The 21,197-nt window shown below is 44.4% G+C and overlaps 8 protein-coding genes across 8 annotated transcripts; 6 read left to right on the forward strand and 2 right to left on the reverse strand.

Annotated features, from left to right (window-relative positions):
• Positions 1–482: 482 nt before the first annotated feature.
• On the forward strand, positions 483–2,874 carry FA14DRAFT_160861 (uncharacterized protein). Its single transcript, XM_025498865.1, has one exon. It carries the CDS (start codon positions 882–884, stop codon positions 2,739–2,741), a length of 1,860 nt encoding a protein of 619 aa, XP_025356184.1. The 5' UTR covers positions 483–881; the 3' UTR covers positions 2,742–2,874.
• Positions 2,875–2,916: 42 nt separating this feature from the next.
• Positions 2,917–4,473, reverse strand: FA14DRAFT_164536 (MFS general substrate transporter; the record flags this gene model as incomplete). Its single annotated transcript, XM_025499892.1, has 2 exons — positions 2,917–4,352; positions 4,386–4,473. The coding sequence occupies 2 exons, from the start codon at positions 4,471–4,473 to the stop codon at positions 2,917–2,919; spliced, it is 1,524 nt and encodes a 507-aa protein (XP_025356185.1).
• Positions 4,474–5,388: 915 nt separating this feature from the next.
• FA14DRAFT_48637 (uncharacterized protein) lies at positions 5,389–8,667 on the forward strand. The gene has a single exon (XM_025502410.1). The coding sequence runs from the start codon at positions 5,629–5,631 to the stop codon at positions 8,404–8,406; it is 2,778 nt and encodes a 925-aa protein (XP_025356186.1). The 5' UTR covers positions 5,389–5,628; the 3' UTR covers positions 8,407–8,667.
• Positions 8,668–8,927: 260 nt separating this feature from the next.
• On the forward strand, positions 8,928–10,172 carry FA14DRAFT_164537 (thiolase; the record flags this gene model as incomplete). The annotated part of the gene is made up of 1 exon (XM_025499893.1): positions 8,928–10,172. One exon carries the CDS (start codon positions 8,928–8,930, stop codon positions 10,170–10,172), a length of 1,245 nt encoding a protein of 414 aa, XP_025356187.1.
• Positions 10,173–11,833: 1,661 nt separating this feature from the next.
• FA14DRAFT_48631 (uncharacterized protein) lies at positions 11,834–13,862 on the forward strand. Its single transcript, XM_025502409.1, has one exon. The coding sequence runs from the start codon at positions 12,001–12,003 to the stop codon at positions 13,792–13,794; it is 1,794 nt and encodes a 597-aa protein (XP_025356188.1). The 5' UTR covers positions 11,834–12,000; the 3' UTR covers positions 13,795–13,862.
• FA14DRAFT_48642 (peptidase M22, glycoprotease) lies at positions 13,863–15,229 on the reverse strand. The gene has a single exon (XM_025502411.1). It carries the CDS (start codon positions 15,131–15,133, stop codon positions 13,931–13,933), a length of 1,203 nt encoding a protein of 400 aa, XP_025356189.1. The 5' UTR covers positions 15,134–15,229; the 3' UTR covers positions 13,863–13,930.
• Positions 15,230–16,367: 1,138 nt separating this feature from the next.
• FA14DRAFT_122321 (uncharacterized protein) lies at positions 16,368–16,598 on the forward strand (the record flags this gene model as incomplete). Its single annotated transcript, XM_025496513.1, has 1 exon — positions 16,368–16,598. A coding segment is annotated over one exon (231 nt), but the record flags the coding sequence as incomplete, so codon positions are not given.
• Positions 16,599–18,583: 1,985 nt separating this feature from the next.
• On the forward strand, positions 18,584–21,027 carry FA14DRAFT_160865 (uncharacterized protein). Its single transcript, XM_025498866.1, has one exon. It carries the CDS (start codon positions 18,712–18,714, stop codon positions 20,935–20,937), a length of 2,226 nt encoding a protein of 741 aa, XP_025356191.1. The 5' UTR covers positions 18,584–18,711; the 3' UTR covers positions 20,938–21,027.
• Positions 21,028–21,197: the final 170 nt, after the last annotated feature.

Here is a 21,197-nt window from a genome sequence, read left to right on the forward strand (position 1 = left end):
TAAAGGACCCCTGTTTCATCCTTCTGCACGGCGCCGGATAAGTTGTTACAGATGAAAATCGATTGAGATAAAGGCATGAAATGCAATTGCTCATATCAAATTCATCATCCGCCAACACACACACACACAACACACACTTTCGGCAATGCGGCGCTGCGTACATACATACATTACCTTGGCCCAACACAACAAACGCCGGACGGAGGCGCGAATTGATCACGTCAAAGTAGGCGGGCAAATGTTGTGTGTTTGATACATACGCCTGCCTGCACTGTACACGACGCAAAACTCGTTTCAGCCTAAAAATTGGCTACCCCATTTTAGCAAGACACGTAGTAGAAGAGGTGCTTGAGTGTATTTAGCCTGTGTAAAAAGAAAAATAAAATAAAAATCACGGATTCCAGAAAACCGTGAAGCATTTCCACACATCAGAAAAAAAAAAAAAGCTCCCTGAATCCGACTCACTACGATCACCTCGTATACTCCTAATTGAATCGGAGAAAACCATAAGCTCTTTTCCTCCGTCAAATATACGACTATCTGACAATCATCAAAAGATAAAGCGCTTGGGCCGCTTTCGACATTCTCTCACAGACAGAATCACTCCACTTTTTCACTCGCCGTGGCATTCCTTCTTATAGCGTTCCTAATCTACAACTCATACGCAATCCGTCACAAAAAATACCAACCCACTCGACTGCATTCAAACGTTTTTCTCACTCAAATTAGGCACTTTTTTCCTTCCGCGATTTCGGCCAATTGCTGAGCCAACCAAATACGTGTGTCATCGCCTATCAATCTTTGATCAAAAGAGCAATCACTCAGCGCACACAAGCTCACCAATTCCTCTTCCCCCACAACCATCACAACCTTTTCACATCATGACATCCGTTTCTCGACCCGTTTCAACTTCATCACAACATCTCTTTCACAATCACGATTCAGACAGTCCATCTTCTCATCCACTCGACACTCCTTCTCCCGGTGCACCTGAATCAACATCAGCAAACCTTCACGGAGCAAGCGCAACGGATGGAAAGCGAATGCGTGAAAGACGTGTGATGCCTTCTCGTCTTCAACGTGTTTCCAGTCTTTTGGCAGGAAGTATTATTGAAGAAGAGATTGCAGGAGCAGCAGCAAAAGAAGAAGCAAATTCTGGTTTATCCGGTAACACAGTCGTGATCTTAACAACAGAAGAAGGCGTTCAAACAGATCCATTGCCCAGCATTCACTATGGAGAACGAGGAACAACCACCCTGCAAGATCGTGAAGTGATTGAAACGCCAGATTTTCGTACACGAGATGAAACGGAAGTGATGGGTAAGACACGTTCTATGCGTTCAGAAGAAGATACTTCTGATGCCGCTTTTGAACGTCGTCATCGTAAAGCTGATAATGCCGAAAAGCGCTTAAGACGTTGGGAGAAGGAAAACCTCCGAAAGGATAGACAAAAGATCGTTGATCGAATCGATCGTCTCAAAGCAGCAGATTCGCGAATTTTGGCACCCATCTTGTCTGCGCGTGAGGATAGACAACGTTTAGCATCCGGTACAAATGCAGAAAAGAGCAACGGGGATGCTGACTCGGTAGTTGACGCAGAATCAAGTGAATATCAAAACAAGCTAGAACATTTGCGAGAAGAATTGATTGAGGAACATCGTGTTTTACTTCAACGTTACGACGCCTTATTGACCGTTCCAACGGAAGAGGTCCCATCAGAAAAAGTGATTGGTAAGAGGAAAAAGATTCACGATGACGATGGACATTATTCCGCAGCTGAGGAAGCTGATGCCATGGACAAACCTTCAGCAAAGAGATCGATAAGCGTGTCTGGTGCATATGGCAGGAAAACAAATGCTCATGGTGATTCTCACTCTGGCGCGAGTAATGCATCTATCAAACCAAGCAATCTCAGAGCTTCATCTTCTACCAGCTCTTTACCAGATGCTACTGGCAAAAAGCCAAACACCAAATACCTTTCTCGTGATTCTAAGGCTAAAAAGGAAGAACGCATCCCAAAACCATTTACAGAATCAGATGGTAAAGTTCGTGCTGAGCACACATATGCAAACATTCATGCCCGTACTTCTGGTGGTCGTTTTGCACCAAAAAACGCTTTGGGTGCCGGTACAGGCGGTGGTCCTGTTGGCTCAACGTCCAAGATTAACAGTAAAATGGGACGTGTGAAAACTGGACAGCAAGCCAGAAAACCGAGTACATCAAGAAAAGCATCAACTGCTGCAAAGAAAGAGCCAAAAGAAGCCAACGCAGATACATCGATCGCCACTTCGGCAAATTCTACACCTTCTCGTTCTAGCAGACCTCGAGGTAGACCACCAAAATCACCAGTTTTGGTATCAGAAGGCATCACTGGTGCTGGTGCAAGTGAAACAAATTCTCCTGCTGATACCAGCCGTACACGCAAGGTCAAATTGATCCTTCGTAAAGGTGGCTCGAATGATGCAAACACGACTAGCAGTACTTCTTCTACGCCTCAACGTCGTGGTGCAGGCTCTAACATCAAACAAGAGAGCAGCACGATTGACGCAGACGGAGATGAAATCATGGAATCTGATGGCGAGATGGATTCAATCTTCCCAACTGCTAGCACGCCAGCACGGGCTGCATTGACGATTGAAGAAGCACAAGCTTTACTTGCAAAAGCCATGGCAGATGGTGACGAGGATGATGATCAAGACGAAAAGGATGCAGCTGATGCAGCAGCAAGCATTTCCAAGTAAAGAATCTGCATCAAAAAAGAGTATAAGTATGATTATATCTTTATTATATATATATTTATCTTATCTATTTCAGACTTTTGTTCATTTTTGTATGACATTGGAACCTTTCAAAAGTAGACATCTATTCAAAGAGTACAAAATTCGATTGATAATCGATACACACTGATCATTGTGTTTAACCTTGCGAATACTTGCTCTTTGCCCGAAGACGAGGTCCATACCTTGCAAAGACAAAAGGCAAAGGAACGACGAGGACATTCAATCCTGCCAAAAGCGCAGCAGCACCGGTAGTTGATAATCTGTTTGCCATTTGAACTGCGAACAATGGGAAAGCTCCAGCAAAGATTGAACGTAAGAATGAATGAGCTCCCATTCCAGAAGCAGCATATTGTTTCCAATTATCGGTAATAAACGTAAACACGGAACAATAAATGAGTAAGAAACCAGTTCCGAATGGAATTGAACCAATGATCGGACCTATCCAATGAACGTTTCGATAAGATGTAAATGCGAAGATGAACAAACTGATCGGACATAAAAATGCTCCTAATTTGGCTGGTGATAATCTTGTTTCCGGTGCTGGCTTTTCACCAAGTTTTTCAACCAATTTTTTGTATCGTGCTGCATACCAAAATTTCATCAAAATAACTCCCGAAACAACTCCAACACCCAAACCCAAAAAGCTTAAACCGTTTTCAAAATCGTTGAAGTTGTGCTTGGCAAATACGATTGGGAAAAGTTCAAAGAATAAATAAAGAATTCCCAACAAGATTGCACACCACAAGCACAACAAGAACAACATTGGTTCAAGTGCAAGTAAGAGGAAAACTCTTGAACTACTGATTGCCACTGTTTTTGTTAAACTCTTTTCTGCCAATTCACGTTCATGTTGTGTATAGTATGAATCATCGCCGGTCTCTTTGCGTATCTTGCGTGCTCTATCGATCAAGAGATGAGGTGCATAAGTTTCCGGTGCAAGAGCAATGACAAACATCAATTGAACGAAAGACCAAATGATAATCACACGAAAAGACCAACGCCAAGTGGTATATTGAACGATGAAACCCGAGAATACAGGCCCGATCACCGGTCCAAGAGGTGGACTTGAGGTAAAGATTGCCATTGGAAAGAAAGAATCTTGTGGTGCGTATAAATCCGAAATTGAACCTCCTGCAACGGTCAAGAATGCACTTCCTACGCAACCGGTCAAAAATCGAAAGATGAGAAAGACGGGTGCATTATTTGCAAATGCGACCGGGAAACCGAATAAGAAGTAAACCGTTAAACTGATTAGGTATACAGGCCTTCTACCGTAGAATTCCGAAAATGGTCCTAAGAAGATCGGACCAAATCCCAATCCGAGCACAAACAAAGATAAACCCAAAATTGCAACTTCATGACTGATGCCCAAATCTCTTTCGATACCTTGGTATGCTGTTGAAACGACAGAAGATGTACAAGTGACCATAGTACTCGTTGTAGAAATGACAATGATAATCATCCATTTTTTCCATGAAGGCCACAACAATGGATTTCCCGGATCATTTTCTTTGAATTCCACACGTTTTGGATCTTCTTTTGATGGAGATTCTTCGATAGGCTTTTCGTTCACTTTTCCAAAAGGATAAGCGGAACTATCACTACTATTTTGAAGAGTTGAAGCTGGTGTTCTAAAACCGCCATCCTCGCTTGAACGAGCTGTGCCGCTCTCCAATTCACCTTCTCGATTCATCACGATTTAGGGAAGTGTATGATGGTAGCAAAGTCCCATCAAATGAATCAAAGTGGTAATGCTTCATGTTTATATACTTCGGACTTGTTTTATCCATACTATTTTTGATATCCGAAATTCTTTTATCCCATCAGGGTCAGTAATTGTTCCAACTATATCTTCGATCAATTATTGCAGTAGAGGCAGGATGACGCATATAGAATCACAGTAGCTGTGGAGGGAAACTTGATCACTAGCGTCGGCATCACCGTGCTTGTATTATGCAATAAAATAAAGTGGACGCCGAAACTAGACCCTTACCATTAATACGGAAATTAGTTTCATTCTTCATTTGTCTTCCAATGATCCAATACGGTGCAAGCGGAGATTACAGTAAAACTTTGCTATACCGAACCCATGCATAACGAATACTTCGACCTAGCGAACAATTCGGGGAAAAAATACACTTTTCACGCCCTGGAGAGTGTGCGTAACGAACATTTCTCGCATAATAAAACTGTACTATAGCGAACAAATACCTGAAAAATTAATACACTTTTACCCGCCTATGCGTATATTGTACAACGTACGCGCACTAGACGAGTGTTCGCAGCGCAGCGTATATAACTCTCAGTGAGTATCAAAGAGGTGCGTCGGTACCAGAAAGGTTCTTAATTTTCTCCAGGGCGTGTTCGACAATCTGAACGCCCCGCCATAGCGAACATTTCTCGACAAAATCCTTGATTCGCTTTGGCGGAGTTTTACTGTACATACATGAATACAAACTTGGCCTTGGCTGAATTTGCCGTACTATCAAGCACGCCTGATGTATTCGGCGTATCTACAACAACTCCCAACAGAAACAACTGCAGAGGTAATGAATATTATTCATATTTTGCTTTGTGAGGAAGCGCGTGAGGCATTCTATGAATATTGGGAAGATCCCCGCTAAGTCCTGATGAAACTGTATCACGTGAATGTATGCACTGGGTGCCAGGGCAAGCGCTAATTTAGAGTGTGTGGTACCTTTAGTCTGTGTCGTGTATTTGAGTTTTCGGAGTTTGATTTAAATGAATGAATGCCATTCAATCATACCGGCGGATCTCAATTGCAGAGAAAACAATCATCACTTCAAGAGAAGCAATTACTAGTATGATACTATCGCCATAATCGAACATGTTCTCATCTTTACTCGCCGCTCCTTGCGAGGTAAAGTTGCATTTACTTCAACATGTTGTCTATCTTCGTCCTCCAACACGCAGACCAACAGAAGATGCACTTCCAACGGCAACAGATGAAGTGGCCAGAGGATTGGTCGAACTACACGTCCCACACGATAGACGAATTGGTGGCATTCGTGTAAAATTACGTGCCGTTCAAAGTGTTGCAATTCTTCCCGATCAACGTGATATGGTCTCTTTTGCTGGTGCAACCCCTATTGGATGGGAAGATACAATCTTGATGGAAAAAGTTGTTGAAATTGGCTTACCACCCGAAAAGAGCCATGCAACCGTTCCAGGAGATGATTCAATCTCTTCTTCGGCTGCAGATAGAAGGGGAAGGAGCAGACAAGCAAGAAGTAATCAAAATAGTAGAATGGTCACTCCCGTTCAAAGTCGTCCCACAAGTCCAAGAATCTCGCTAGAAGATGCTCCTCCAGAGTATCAGGAACATGATTCTGCCTCACCATCTCATACCCCCCACGAAGCAAACAATCATGATCAAATCAATCCCACTTCGATCGGCGCTATCATGCGTGCCTTTTCTCGTGGAAGGCCTTCAAGTCGACCATCAAGTCAAGCAGGCAGTCGATCCGTAAGTCGATCAGTCAGTCGAGCTGCGAGCAGAGATCCTTCTCCCACAAGAGCGACAGATTCTCCCAGACTGACGCCAAGCCATTCGAACACATCCCCTCTTGCATTAGAACAAGAAGCAGAAATTGATACTTTGAACGGACACATGAGCAGAACCGGTCTCTCACGCGGACGTGATCAAGCAAGCGGTGCCCATCCTCATGCAAATGATCATGAGGATTATTTTGGTATCATTGGAGCGAATAACCGAAGAGGCCGATCTCATCTTGCTCCCAGTCCCAGCCCAAACTCAATCCCATCTTCTTCAGCCGTTAATCACCGTTCAATCACCTTAAGCCCTTCTCGCGGAGGAGGTGCTTCTAGAAGGCGTGATGAGAGTCGTGTGCGCTTTCCAGGAATAGGCAAGAGAAACGTTCGTGCTCCTAGTGTAGACACTGGAGCTCGTTCATCTGCCAGCTCGTCAGATGAGTTGGATGGGTTGTTCCTTCAGAAAGGTGTGCATGGATTCGAATTTGCATTCATCATTCCCGCCGATTCTCCACCATACGAGAGAAGTCCATATGGAAGGGTGCGATATGTGGTCAAAGCGACTGCATTCGGTGCGGGAAGAGCAAAGAGCAATATAGAAGCTTGGCGTGATATGTTTCCTGTTGTCAATCCCTCTACGGACGGTGGACCGGTTCCATTGACTGTTCTTTACAATGATTTGCACCCGACTGTAGGGCTGCTTTCGATTGCATGCACGGCAAACAATATCTCCGTTGGAGGAATATTCAATGTCGACATTCATTCTCCCACACCTCCACCAGATCTGATGGTGTACCTGGTTCGAGTATCTGTGGAAACCACGACAGAATTACGAACACGAAAAAGAGGAAAGCAGACTGTACCCACGCAAAGGCATAAGCTTTTCGAGAAAGGTTGGGTACCCCCGAGACCCAACGATCCGCACGGTCAAGGAGATGGAAAACGATCTGAAGGTTTGATTCGTGATCCTACTAGACCTGGATCGCGTCCTGATGATGCATGGACTGTGCAAGGTATTGCAAGGATGCCGAATGACAACATCGTTCGAAGCACGACAATTTCTGGAACTAGAGCAGCAATTCGATTCTCTCATCAATTGTTAGTTGAAGTTGTTCATTCGCTCAAACCCGAAGTGGAAGGGCAAGATAGAAAACTCAAAGTGTTTGCGTTGCGTCAACCGATCACACTGCCGAGCTGTTGCGTTGCATATGATGCTGTCATTTTACCAGCCTACACTGCCAACGATGGTTCGTCAAGACCCGTTGAAATGCCGTACGATGTGAATGCAGGTGATGAATCGATTTCGCATGCCAGTCATCATCAAGGGGACGGAGCACATGGAGAAAGTAGCCGTAGAGGTGGTGCTGCACATGCATCAACATCTTCTCGTGTTCTTGGACCAAGTCATGAATTCTGCGTTTGTGGACAAACGTTGCGTGATCTTTCTGAACGTGAACAAGCTATGATACCTGCACGATCTTATGCAGATTTACCGTTAGACGGTCTAAGCCATCGAAAGATTGGCGAATTGCCTTCCAATCAGGGAGGATATTCGATTGGCAGTACATTGCGAAGAAGTACGAGTAGAAGCAGTTCAACAAGCAGAGAAAGTCGTGAAAGAAGTACTTCTCGTCATTCTTTGAGTTTACGAAGAGGATTGAGCAGAAATCGCAGCCCTTCTGTTGGCAGTACGATTTCCAGGAATGGAAGACGGTCTAGTGTGACGAGAACGAATATTGGAGCAGGACTTTCTGTAAGTGCCAATCGAGGTGAAAGTAGCTCCAATGGGATCTATGCAAACGGCATGGGCGAACGTGGTGAAGGAATTATACGAACATCGAGAAGTGTGGACGGTTCCAATACCACATCAGCTCCCGCCATGCCACCTTCTTATGAACATGTTGTGGAAGAGGATAGCGCGGAAGAAGATATTTCAGAGAATGAAACAAGGCCAAGTACGGCAAGAGCTGGTCAACAACCAACGATTACAGTTGATCAAAGTGGAATACGAAGTAGTGCGGCAAGTAGTAGTACACATAGCGCGACAGAAAGTAGTCTCAGTAGTGGAGCTGCCGCAGATGATGAGAGCAAAGTTGAAGTGGTTGAAATTTAAATTATTGTAGTTTTATAGTCATCATAATGTTTGCTCAGATTTATTCTCTCTCGAAGAGACAGAATATTATCAATATACCGATTTGACATTCCCCGGCCTACGCGGTTGATTAGGCGAAAGCCGGATAGTACGGATAATTTTGCGCTATTCACTACGGCTCGAATGACAGCCGGTCAAATGTCACACAATAAGGTGACTGTGCTGAACTTATTCATTTCGACCACCACCATCATCGTCATCGTCAAAAGTAGCTTCTATTGAAGTGCCAATTGATCACACCCACCTTTCCCCATTGCAACCTGGCTTGTTGATTTTGGTACAGCCCCAATCGATTAAATCCGGTACTTTTCCTGTGTTTAGCGCCGCGCAAAAGAACTTCTTTTTCCCCCCAAAACAGGCAACACAGCAGGCACACCCACCCACGCACTAACGCAGGCAGATCTGCAAGAATTAAAGAATTCGTTTAGAAATCATTCCGACCAACAATCTTCCATTTGCAAACTTGTCATCTTTCTTTCTTCATGCCAGCATTTGCAGTAACAGCAGTAAGAAGATTAGCACAAACGGCTACGATCATGTCTCCATCTGCAAACAGTTCAATCTCTGATGTGGTAATCCTTTCGGCCACACGTACTCCAATCGGTTCATTCAATGGAGTTTTAAAAAAAGTAACTGCGCCCGAATTGGGTATCACTGCTGCTAAAGCCGCGATCGAAAGAGCAGGTCTAAAACCTAATCAAATCGAAGATGCTTACTTTGGTAGTGTTTTGCAAGGCAATTTGGGTCAAGCTCCCGCTCGTCAAGTCGTTTTAGGTTCAGGATGTCCTTCAACCACTGAAGCAACAACAATCAACAAAGTATGCGCTTCCGGTATGAAAGCAATCACTCTTGCTGCTCAAAATATCATGTTGGGTCAACGTAAAGTCATGCTAGCAGGTGGAATGGAAAGTATGTCAAATGCACCATTTTATCAAGCACGTCAATTGCCCGTCTTAGGTCATGCTCAATTGGCAGACGGAATCATGCGTGATGGTTTGACAGACGTTCAAGGTGGTTACCCAATGGGAAACTGCGCTGAAAATACGGCAAAGAAACATGAACTAACCCGTGAAGCACAAGATGCCTATGCTATCGAATCATACAAGCGTGCTGCTGATGCATGGAAAGCAGGCGCATTCAAGAATGAAGTCGTCCCAGTCACAATCAAGGACAAAAAGGGAGACGTTGTCGTTTCTGAAGATGAAGAATTCAAAAATATCAAACTTGACAAAGTTCCTTCTTTACGTCCCGTCTTTGACAAGAACGGTACCGTTACTGCAGCAAACGCAAGTACGATCAATGATGGTGCAAGTGCAGTAATCTTGGCAAGCGAAGAAGAAGCAAAGAAGTTGGGTGTGAAGCCATTGGCAAAGATTATCTCATTCGCTGATGCTGCTTGTGACCCAATCGATTTCCCAATCGCACCTGCTCATGCAATCCCCATGGCATTGGAAAAAGCTGGATTAAAGACATCCGATATCGCTTTATGGGAAATCAATGAAGCTTTCAGCGCAGTTGCTTTGGCAAACGTCAAGTTGCTCGACTTAGACCCTTCCAAGGTGAACGTTTTGGGAGGTGGTGTCAGTTTAGGTCACCCAATCGGTTCTTCAGGTTGTCGTATTGTTGTTACACTCGCACATGCGCTCAAACCTGGCCAATACGGTTGTGCAGGTGTTTGCAACGGTGGTGGTGGTGCAACTGCTATTGTTATCAAGCGGGAAGAATAAAGAAATGGTTACATAACATAAATTCATACACCAAAAAGAAATGAGCAATGGAGTTCACATGCTATCTTTCACTTTACCCTTTACCCACTGGTTTCTTTCTCGGCGCCTTTTTCCATCAAATTCACACATTAATGAATGATGACCACATGCTACGATGCATTAAAAGGTTGTTTCATGTCTCATCCTAGCAAAGTACGGAACCGAAACAATCTTGCTTTGATAATGGTTTAGCTTAAGTCCCACATTTGATGTGAGCGTATCGCTTATATTCTTATCAGATTTGTTAGACAAAGAGACCAATGAGAACAAGATAGAGGTGGGTTAGTGTGATTTTATTCATTTATCTCTATGGCGTGATTTGATTTTAAGATTTTAGCGTTGAATCTGTTCTAGATTGAAAGCTATTGTGTGTGTGGAACAAAAAGAAGTGCTTATCGTATTCGTACGAGTGCGATTGCAGGAATATGATCGGTTCCAACTTTTATCGAACCCGATTCTAGAACACGTTTCATTCTTGGCATCTTGGAGTCATATGCAAGCTTCCTGCTTCGTTCTTCATCTTCTATACTTTAATTAATCGCCGGGATAACATCTGCACTTGCATAACCTTCAGATAAGATTCTACATATTACGCTAATCAATAAATGTGAGACTTGACTTTCTCTCATCTTCATCGGTACTTCCGCTTTGATTTGATAGTCATAGGATTTATTTCGGACATGATACAATCGCAGGTACGTACAAATTCACCATTTGCGTTATGAAATATTCGTACGAAAGGTGCATATATTCTCAACTCTCTTGAGTGATCAACTCGGATAGCCATCTTTTCGATAGGGTTCATTCGATCCGATTGCCAAGCACTTGACCGGTATGAAGCCGAAAAGAAAGAAGGCTTGGTATTGTTTGGCGTTTCATGCCAGATGACAATCAATTCAAGCCTTTGAAAAAGGTCATAAGATTTTACACAAATTTCAATCTGTTCGGTCTTTACTTATTACGTATGTTTTCGCTTTGTTTTCTTCCGAATTGTCTTGCTTCCTTCTACTGAAGTTGAGATAGAAGCATAGAAAGGTGCTAATTTGACATCTTTCTACGGGCGTTTAAGCTGTGTTGTTTTTCGGCGTTTCATTTGGGTCATGCGCGTTTTGTTGCCCTAATCTCACCTTTTACGTGCATGAGAACGGCGGATAAGGTTCATCATTTCCAAGAATACGCTAATAAAACACATATCCGCTTCGGCTGTTTTAATACTGTGATTATGCACGATTGTTCTGGGGTATGGATCCGAATCCCTGTCAAACAAAAAAGAGAGGATCGGTTATTTTATTTTCGCGGCCTGCTAGGATCCTCTTTTTGGAAAAACCAATTTAGCGTAAATGAAGATATGACGCAAAATAACAGTCACAAAAGGAATCATGCTTTCGCGCACGCAAGACTCGGAGAGAATTCTTTGTGGGATTTATGCCCTGAGTTGTCAGACCCACGCATGTGTGTGTGTTTTTTCTGTTCTTTTTATTTTACGCCGCCCTGATCAGGGCACAAAATGTGTACTTTGATTGTGTTCCATTTCTTTCATACAAGTTGATATACGCAGACTGACGGACAATTTTAAGGCACTTTTTGGCGAAGAGACTCTTTTGTGTGTTAAAAAAAGAAAAAAAGGGTGTGCCTGGCATAGCGCGCACGTACACCAAACCAAATCCACTCACACCCCCCCTCGCATTCGATCCACCAAAAGGGCGCAAAACAAGGAACGCTCTTTTTTAAACAACAACAATCACCATCACAAAGAGACAACAATTGTTGTGTTTTTCATTCATCATTCATGATGTCCTTACAGCCTATCTCATCTGTAGGGCAACGTCGAATTGACTATTCTCCACCTCGTCATTCATACAATCAACAACCACAAACATCTCCAAGATACTCCTATTCAGACCAAACACGATCTTCTTTGGAAATGCAACCAAATCGTCCTTACTCGGAATCACCTTCAGGGTCGTATTATTCTCATTATCCTGCCGCAAATACCACCGCAATTCGCGCAGCAGATTTGCCAAATGAAGCAAAACAGAGGCAAGCCGAGAGTGTACCTGCCAATCGAACAGCATCAACGTCTAACGAAACTTCCGGCGCTTCTTCCGCTGATTCGGGTGCAAATTCATCCGGCAACGTTACAATGTTTCAATGCAGAGGCTTTGGCGATTGCAAAATGGTATTCACCAGAAGTGAACATTTGGCAAGACATGTTCGAAAGCATACAGGAGAAAGACCCTTTAGATGTCATTGCGGCAAAGCCTTTTCGAGATTAGACAATTTACGCCAACATGCGCAAACCGTTCATGCTGATGAGCAAGACCGTAATGAAATCATGATGCAGGAATTGACAACTTTGCACTCCAATCTGGCCGCCTCTGCAGCTCTTTCCCAAGTAGCACAAGCACAGGTTCTGAGCAAGACCGGTCCACCGGCTGCGCCAACGGTAGCCAACGGTAATATGGTCAACAGACGAAAAAGTGCAGCTGCCTTGGCAGTAAATCAAGCTCCAGCTGGAAAAAGTGCAAATACGTTGGCAGCAGCAAAGAGAAGAGCTTCTGGTCCTGCTTTTGGAGATATGCAACCGTCTTCCTATCGTTATGATGTTCCTGGAAGCTATTCCCGACCTTCTTTCAGTTCTCCTTGGCAGCAAGGTCATGCTGCGCCACATATGCATAACGGGTACGCTCCACCTGATGAGCATGCTTATGGTGGACATTCATACCAAGATCGATATGCTGATGCGGTACCTAGAGGCGCACGCGGAGTAAGTCCCCCTCTTTATAGCTCACGACCGTCAACGAGCGTTGCCGATCGTCCGATCTTACCTCCCTTGAGCAGTTTAAGCAGACCCGGTACTGCTCATGGCGCTGCGGGAATGTCTGCTCATCCCTTGCCACCAACGCCTACAAGCAGAAGACCAAGCATGATGGAAACACACACATATCCTGCTGCTCTTCCTTCCTATACATCAAGCAGTGAAGATCGTCCATATACAAGTCCTCCTGGAGGAGCATATGCAGCGGGAGCAATGGGATCTCAAATGCGTCCCACTTTGCCAAACGTACGTACAAGCTCTGCAATCCGTCCAGGATCGCGTGGATCGTCTGTTTTGGAGCCTCCCAGTTTCATGGATTCACATCGTCGTCCTTCATCATCTTCGGGAACTGCTTATCCCGTTTTGGGCAACGGCGAACGAACATCTCCTCCATCAAATCAATCTCCTTTCCAATTTCAACCGCCTCCGCTCAGCGCTTCCGTTCAGCCTCGTCAAAGTTCGCTAAGCCGACCTCCTTCTTCGAGTGGTCCACCGCCTGCTTTGCCACCTTTGCTCAAACGTAGTCGCGAAGCAGAAGATGAATATAGTGGTAAACGGATAAGACCGTTTACGAGTGGCGATATGCCTGCTCCTTCTCGCTTTGGCGATAATCATGATGGATACAGAAGAAAGAGTGTTGTTTATGAGGATCGGGAAGCGGAAGCATCTCCTCCTTATGTGCCACCTTCATCTGTACCGGAACATCGGGTCAGCATCGCATCTTTGGTGGAAGGCAGACGAAGTCACGAAGAGGAGGAAGATTGAAAGATTTTTTGAACACATTTTAACTATCCTCTACACACAATCGCTTCATATAATGACATCCAGTATCGTTTAATTCAATTCTTTATTCCGATTTTTTTTGCGAGAGAGATTAATAATACAGATTGTGTTACAAATATCATGGATAATCTTCCATGCTCCAACGAGCACGAGGACTCATAGAGAGGTCATTGGTTGGGTCCCAACGAACCAAAGCAGCATGTGCAATCATGGCTGCATTATCTGTACAGAGAGAAAGAGGCGGAAAGTGCAATCGAACATTTGTTCTGTCCAATTTGTCCAAAGTGGATTGCAATACTTGACGAAGGTGTGCATTGCTCGCGACGCCTCCCGAAACGACGAGATCGGTGATGGAATTTGCATCAACGGTGGGCGGAAGAATGGATCCTTTTCCCGAGAAGACCATCTGCAGTTTATCTTGCAATTGTGCAAAAGCAGCATTTTGATAAGAAAAAGCAATAGTTTTACGATTTGATTCAAGCTCAAAAATTTCCGGCTTTTTCTGTTTAAGAAAGAATAAAGCTGCTCTTAATCCTGAATAGCTAAATTCTGCTTTCCCACGTACTGGAATGGGCATTGGAAATTGATCAGATCCAGTCACATCTGCAAATCGTTCCAAAGCTGCACCGGGAGCAGTTGTTGCCCAATCGAATGGAACGTTTAACTCTCTTGCACCTTTGTCCAATGCATCTCCGATCGAAGTATCAGTAGTAGCGGCCAAGATCTTGAATTCGGTATAAGAGCTACACAGAACCAACTGCGTATGACCTCCAGACAAGAGCAACACCAAAAAGGGTAATCGAATAGGTTCACATTCCACCGGATTGGTAAGTAGAGGTGTCAGGGTATGGGCAACCATATGATGACAATAAATCAAAGGCTTTTCCCATAATGTTGATAATAGCTTTGCATTGGTCAATCCTTGCATTAAACAACTTGCCATCCCTGGACCTTGCGTAACGGCAATCCCATCAATCTCTTCCGGTTTGCAGGGATCTCGAATGACGCCTTGTTCTTTGGCTTTTTGGAGAGCATCTCTGATTGCTATCGGAAGTTCTGCAGAATGGCTATGTGTGGCTTTCAAAGGTTCAATGCCTTTTGTGATCGTATGATCTTGTTTGCGTACGATTGAGGTGTGAATTGTTGCTCTTTCCTTGAAATTTCCATCGGGATAAGTGATGGGAGCAGATACCAATGCGGCACAGGAATCATCACAAGAACTTTCAATTCCTAGAACAAGTCGTCTTCCATCGCTTGTTAGATGTCGTATATTATTCCTGCATATTTGAATTGTTGACCTTGATCGTAACAGATACGTCATAGCCAAAGTGGCATGCTGTTCATGATGAAGATTGATGATCCAACACTTTTCTCTAGTTCACTCCCGATTTCCTTGATCAGCCTGTGTGCTATTTACACGTTTAAAGCGCGTAAATTGCATAGTATAAATTCAGGAAATGGGACACCAATGATGAATAGTCGCACGTGGTACAGCGCGTAATACGCGAGAAGTTAAGTAGAAAAAATAAAGCGTGAGATTCCGTAATTGATTGATCTGATGAACAAACAGGCTGAGGCTATTGAATATTTGTCTGGCATGCAATAAGACAGAGAGAGTCGCGTAAAAAGCGCGTTCACGCTTTTATTTGGGCAAATGAGCAGCTGCAAGGGAAGGCAAGCAGGCGTTTTGGGTTGAATAGCCAACACCTTTGAACACATACACAGATCAACTTTAATACACCTTTCTCACTCTCAAGATCTTGCAGAATACCTCATCCAACAGAGGGAATTGGTGGTGGTGAAGGTGCAAGTGATCGAGAAGCAATCAAAGGGAAAACGTCATTTACACGCAATCGAAAGCTTTGGCCATCACGCCTTCTTCCCCAAATTTATACCTTGCCACCTTTTTGACGATTCGGAAATGCAATAGCTCACTCAAGTCACAACACAACAAACAACATTCTCTCTCTTAATTTATTGTCATGTATCGACCTGAAACACACTATCAACCAGTCGACCCTTCGACACGAACATTGACGAGCTTGCCGCCTCTGTCAACGTTGTCAAACAATATTCCATCATGGACACGTCGTTCAAAATCATCTGCTCAATCGGATGAAAGCTTTTCTGCCTACTTACAACATCCATCTTCCAGCTCTCCGGCAATGGATAGAGTATTGGATGGTCGATTTGCAGCACAGACTGGAATGGCAAACATTAATTCAACTCCAACACCATTAACGAGACGTATACCAAGCTTGGATTCAATTGGCTATGCACAAGAGCGTAATACCCCCTTTCGTCATCAACGTACGCCTAGTCTTTTGGGTAAAACAGTCAGCTCTGCTACCCGAGGCGCTTTTCATCGCGTTCCTTCGTGGCATGAATCAAGTCCTCGTGATGGCATTCATCTTTCACGTATCGAACAAATGAAACCGTACGCGTCTGAAACGCGTTTTCGTATAGGAGAAAGCCTTCGATCATCTTCTACTTCAATGTCTGATGAGCTCGTGGGAGATCAATCGGTAGATCTGAGTGCGATCAATTTCGATCAAATGGGCGAAGATGAATCCGGTGAAGCGGACATCAGTCAAGGTAGCGCAAATTCAGCCGAAAACAGAAAGAAACGTAGAAGGACGGATAAAAGGGAAGCCAACATTCTTGCTTCCGTTTTCGAACAAAGCGCTTTTCCTGATGTTGTAACGAGAGAAGCGTTAGCAAATTCTTTGGGAATGAGCACTCGTGCTGTTTCAATCTGGTTTCAAAATCGCAGACAAGCAATGAAGAAACGTGCAACGCGATTTGGTGGAATTGATGGTGTTCGTGGAGCATCTGTCACGGTCAATGGTCCCAACCTTAGTCTAGATGATGTAAGCATGAACGAAGAATATGTAGAAGAAGAGTATTTGGACGATGAGGAAGATGCTGCAGAGGATGCCGTCCCATCAAAAGGCGGATTGAAGAGATGGTTCAGTTTGGATGAAATTGCTGCACATGCAAGCTTTGCTGGAAAGGGAGTCGCCGTCGATCAAAAGAAGAATTGCGATGAAGAAGAAGCAGACAAATCCATCGAGGCTCAAGTTCAAAAGCGCCTTTCCGGATCTCAGGAGCAAAAGATTTCCGCTCCAATCTTGGATCTAGTCCGCAAGAGAAGTGGTATTCCCCTGCAACGAATTGCATCTATGCCTACACTAGCCATGGCCTTGGACACATTCACGGTCGAAAAGCCACAAGAGCCCAAAATGAATACCATTAAAGATTTGCGTGATGTTCTCAATGATCTTGTGGCAAGCAGGATGGCCAACAAGGTGCGAAAGCCATCGCAACTGACACGAAGTGTGAGCATGAATGATGCCAGGAAGCCACCAGCAACACTGGCAGTAAACGTTGTCGATATGCCGAAACCGTTGGATGTGCTTTCAAGCGCCCCAATGGGTAAGCCATTCCAAAATACTGGTAAATTTGATCAGAGTACAATCTGGCAAAGGATGCAGAGCAGTTCAAGTGGCTTATCGAGTGAAACAACACCCGAAAGCGACAAGGAGAACCGCGATACCACCAAAAAGGATGGCGAAGATGAAGATGAAGAAAAGACGTTACGAAGAATTGCTCAAAAACGAGCTTTACGACAACAATTTAAACGACAACAAAGCTTATCAAAAGAAGGATTGGAATACCTTCAACAGGCTGATGCAAGAATAGCATTGCAACAAAAACAAGATGCCGTCAAAGCACGTCCACCCTTGGCACCATTACCAAGCGAAACTCCAAAGATTCGCAGTGCTTTGGCAAGAGTGGCAAGCTTAGACTTTGAAGCAGGTCGGGATCGATCGAAAGCTGTTGAGAGGATTGCAATGATGGATGTTGCAAATTCTCTCAAAGATCGAATCCGTCAACACAACAAATCAAGACTCGCCCTCCAAAAGCATCATCGCCGATCTACGGATAGCCACAACGTGCAAAGAACGCGCTCATCACTTTCAAGCAAAGCTCCCAGTCATTCTTCTCACCATGGATTGCAAACACGCCCATTCAGACCTGCTAACTCGTTGCCGACGTTGATGCGATCGGTGAGCGATGTAGATCAAGAGGTGTTGAAGGAAAGAAAAGGTACTTCTCGCGAAACGAGCGCATCTTTGGGTAGCAGTGAGGATTGGACGGATAGTTGGACTCGTGAAGCAAAGCGAAAAGCTGCGGAAGCCACGCAAGGTCATGATGATAGTGGGTTCTTTGGCAGCGATGAGGGAGATGATGAAAATGTTGATCCGAAACGAAGGAAAGTGGCGGAGAAAGCCGTTAACTCCAGTCGACTACCATTCAAATCCATTCAACCGTTGCGTCAAAGGGCTGTTTCGGCTAGCGATCACACACAATTATCCTCACCGGTAAAACGTGGAGGAGAAGATCGTGATAGATTGGCAGCCGAAACGTTATTAGCTTTTGGATCTCATTCGTAAGAAAGGGCGGAAATCGTGTATTTTATAGACTGCACAAAAAAAGTCGTTTATCCTGTAAAAAGCATGTGTTTATCTTGCTTTATCTTTATTCTTGTTATTAAATATTCCACAATTATCCGAACAAATTGAAAATAGCTCTTACTTGGGATGCAATGTCAAATGCCATATCTGTTTATTGTATGTTCAATATCGGTTGAGATAGTTTACCCGTTGGTTCTTTTAGAAGGCGCGGCGCTTGATGATTTGTACGCGTGAGTTAACGCGTCTTTTTCCATACATTATGCCTGCCACCTTTTAACATCACTTGAGTCAATCTCACGCTAGGAACACCAACTAAATCTTAAATTTGTGTCACAATGAAACGGGGATCGGGATGAATTTATACCCCGATGATCATCGTTGTAGCGATCAAGAGACGGATGGAGGTTTGTGCGGTTGCATGATGGCGGGAAGTGAAGAAGAAGAAGAGGAATTCCCTCAACGTCCCAGAGATGAAGACAACTCGTACACCAGACGTCTTTTCCTTGCTCGTAATCGAAAAATTCTACAACAATCCGTTCATACCCGAACATCTTCTTTGGATGATCATGCTTCAGTTTCAACAGCTCGTCCCGGACAGATGGACGACTTGCCAACACGATCTGTCGCTTCGGATCCCATTGATAAAACAATGGATGAAGATGAAATCTTGGATGCTTTCCCCTTATCATCACCACCTCAACGGCCGCGTTACAGTCCATCCAAATCTCTCAGAGCTTCAACAAGTACTGTTAACGGTGCCCAATCAGCAGCACGCAAATCAATAAGCAATGTTTATGAACGACTTTTGCGGGAAGAAGAAGAGAGGAGGGAATCGGAGAGGGTGAGGAAAGAACAGGCAAGACAGAGAAGAAGGGTGGAAAGGTTGCGGAAACAAGAAGATTCGGAAATGTTGGCAAGATTGATCAGTAGCAGCTCAAGCAACACAAACGGAAAGGAGGTTATGGAACACGGAGATGAGATGCAAATGCCGCCCTATACTTCACCAATCTTGGCCGTTTCTCCGCCTTCGACCCGAGATGTTTCGTTGGATCTGAGAACGAATCTTTTGCAAAACGAGGATCTAGAGATGGATGAACGGAATGCCAATGGTCATCTACATCCCGCTCATGCTTTCACTCGATCGACCAATGCTGCCAGACTAGCAGCTGTAAGAGCTGCAAATATGATCGAAGAAACACGCGAGAACGAGAGCTCAACACCCTCAATCACAATACCCAGTCTAGGTCTAGCACCGCCATTCGCACAGGATGGAAAGGTGAATGGAACGGCTATAAAAGCGGAAGAACATCATCCCTCCTCCCCTCTCAACGCCTCTCCTGCGTCTTCGGCAGATTCGGTACTCAGTTGCACGTTCCCAAACCGAACCAGCCCAACAGCCAGTCCGCAACTGCTTTCACCAAATTTGAACAATTTCTCACCACAGATTAGCAATCAAAGCTCATCATCTCCTAGACGGAATCGTCATAGACGTGGAACTTATGGCGAAGGAGGCGCTTCACAAGTTTTGAGTTTATCAGCTCGTGTTCCAAGTCTCAATCCAGCCAAGACGGCCGCCAAAGTGAAAAAGGAGCTCTATTCACCCGATCCAGATTTGCCAAATTCACCTGGTCACTTTTCCATCATGCAAGAAGAAGAGGAGGAAGCAAAGAGTCAGGATGAGATCCCGGTAAAACAGGGCAAACGAAGGGTATCTTTCAGCCCAAAACCTGAGTTCATTACGACTTTTACACCCGTTGCGGAGGAAAGTGAGGAAGAGGAAGGGTCGTATGACAACAACAACAACGAAGAGGACAGTATACCAACAATTCGAATACCGGATGAAATAGTGACAGAAGGTTCTGAGAGTTCCCGTGTAGCAGACGTCCCGCTGCAATCAACGCCTCCGCGGAAGAAGCGTAATTCAGACAACGATCGATCCAATAGTACGATGAATGCGCCGAATTTCTCACCGATCGGTGATGATCCACTCAGGCTCGCTTTGGAACAATTCAACAAATTTTTGAAGGATAGAGAGGAGAAGAAGGAGGTCCCAATTCCCGATGACACCATCAAAAGCGAACCTGAAAGAACCGTTGTCAATTTGACCGTTGCCGACCTAACGGATTCTAGTAAGGATGAGGAGTACGTTCGGCAATTGGATGAAGCCCGTGAACGGCTGAAAAGGATTGCAAGATCATATACAGGTGCAGGCAAGCCTGTCAGAACCATCCGGCCCACCTCTACTGTCACGATCGGCGTCTGTTTGATCGGGATCTGCATTGTTCAATTTGCTCTCGTATTCTTGATGAATGCCGCAGCTCAAGCTAAAGCCGAGGAGATGTATCTGACGATGCATTACAGTTATCGTATTGAAGACGTATTGTTATTTGAAGCTCAAGCGACGTCGTCTCTTTTCGCGCCTTTATTCAAACAGTGGGGCATTTTACCGGATCTTGGTCGATTGGCAATCGGTGATCGTGATCAATTGCTAAATGATTGGATCAGCACATTCCGTTGGATATGGAAAAGTGGTTGGCAATACGGAACGATTTGGCAACCTATTCGATTTATGTTTGCCAAATTAGCTTATTCTTTAGGATTGTATGGAGTGAATACAACTCCAATCGGAGGTACGATACCATCGTGATCGTATTTATTCATGCTATTCACCTGCAACTGCTCACACTTTTTATTGTACTTTTATGCTAATGCTATTGTATACCGTTATCGATTTTCAGCGATTATATCTTTGATTGATTCCTTAAAAGGTGTTGATCATACCACGATCGCTTGATTGGGCTTATTTTGTTCTTTCGTTCTATACTCACCCTTCTGGCTTTGGAACAGGTTCTTGATCAGACATTTTGTTGATTGAGCGGGGTTGTAGTAGAGGTTTTGTGATGATCG

The sequence above is a fragment of the Meira miltonrushii genome (genome assembly GCF_003144205.1).
Source record: "Meira miltonrushii strain MCA 3882 unplaced genomic scaffold FA14scaffold_2, whole genome shotgun sequence".
Lineage (NCBI taxonomy): Eukaryota > Fungi > Basidiomycota > Exobasidiomycetes > Exobasidiales > Brachybasidiaceae > Meira > Meira miltonrushii.

Coding starts and splice junctions, on each gene's coding strand:
- FA14DRAFT_160861 (XM_025498865.1), top strand. CDS start 882: ATGACATCCGTTTCTCGACCCGTTTCAACTTCATCACAACATCTCTTT.
- FA14DRAFT_48637 (XM_025502410.1), top strand. CDS start 5,629: ATGTTCTCATCTTTACTCGCCGCTCCTTGCGAGGTAAAGTTGCATTTA.
- FA14DRAFT_48631 (XM_025502409.1), top strand. CDS start 12,001: ATGATGTCCTTACAGCCTATCTCATCTGTAGGGCAACGTCGAATTGAC.
- FA14DRAFT_48642 (XM_025502411.1), bottom strand. CDS start 15,133: ATGACGTATCTGTTACGATCAAGGTCAACAATTCAAATATGCAGGAAT.
- FA14DRAFT_160865 (XM_025498866.1), top strand. CDS start 18,712: ATGGCGGGAAGTGAAGAAGAAGAAGAGGAATTCCCTCAACGTCCCAGA.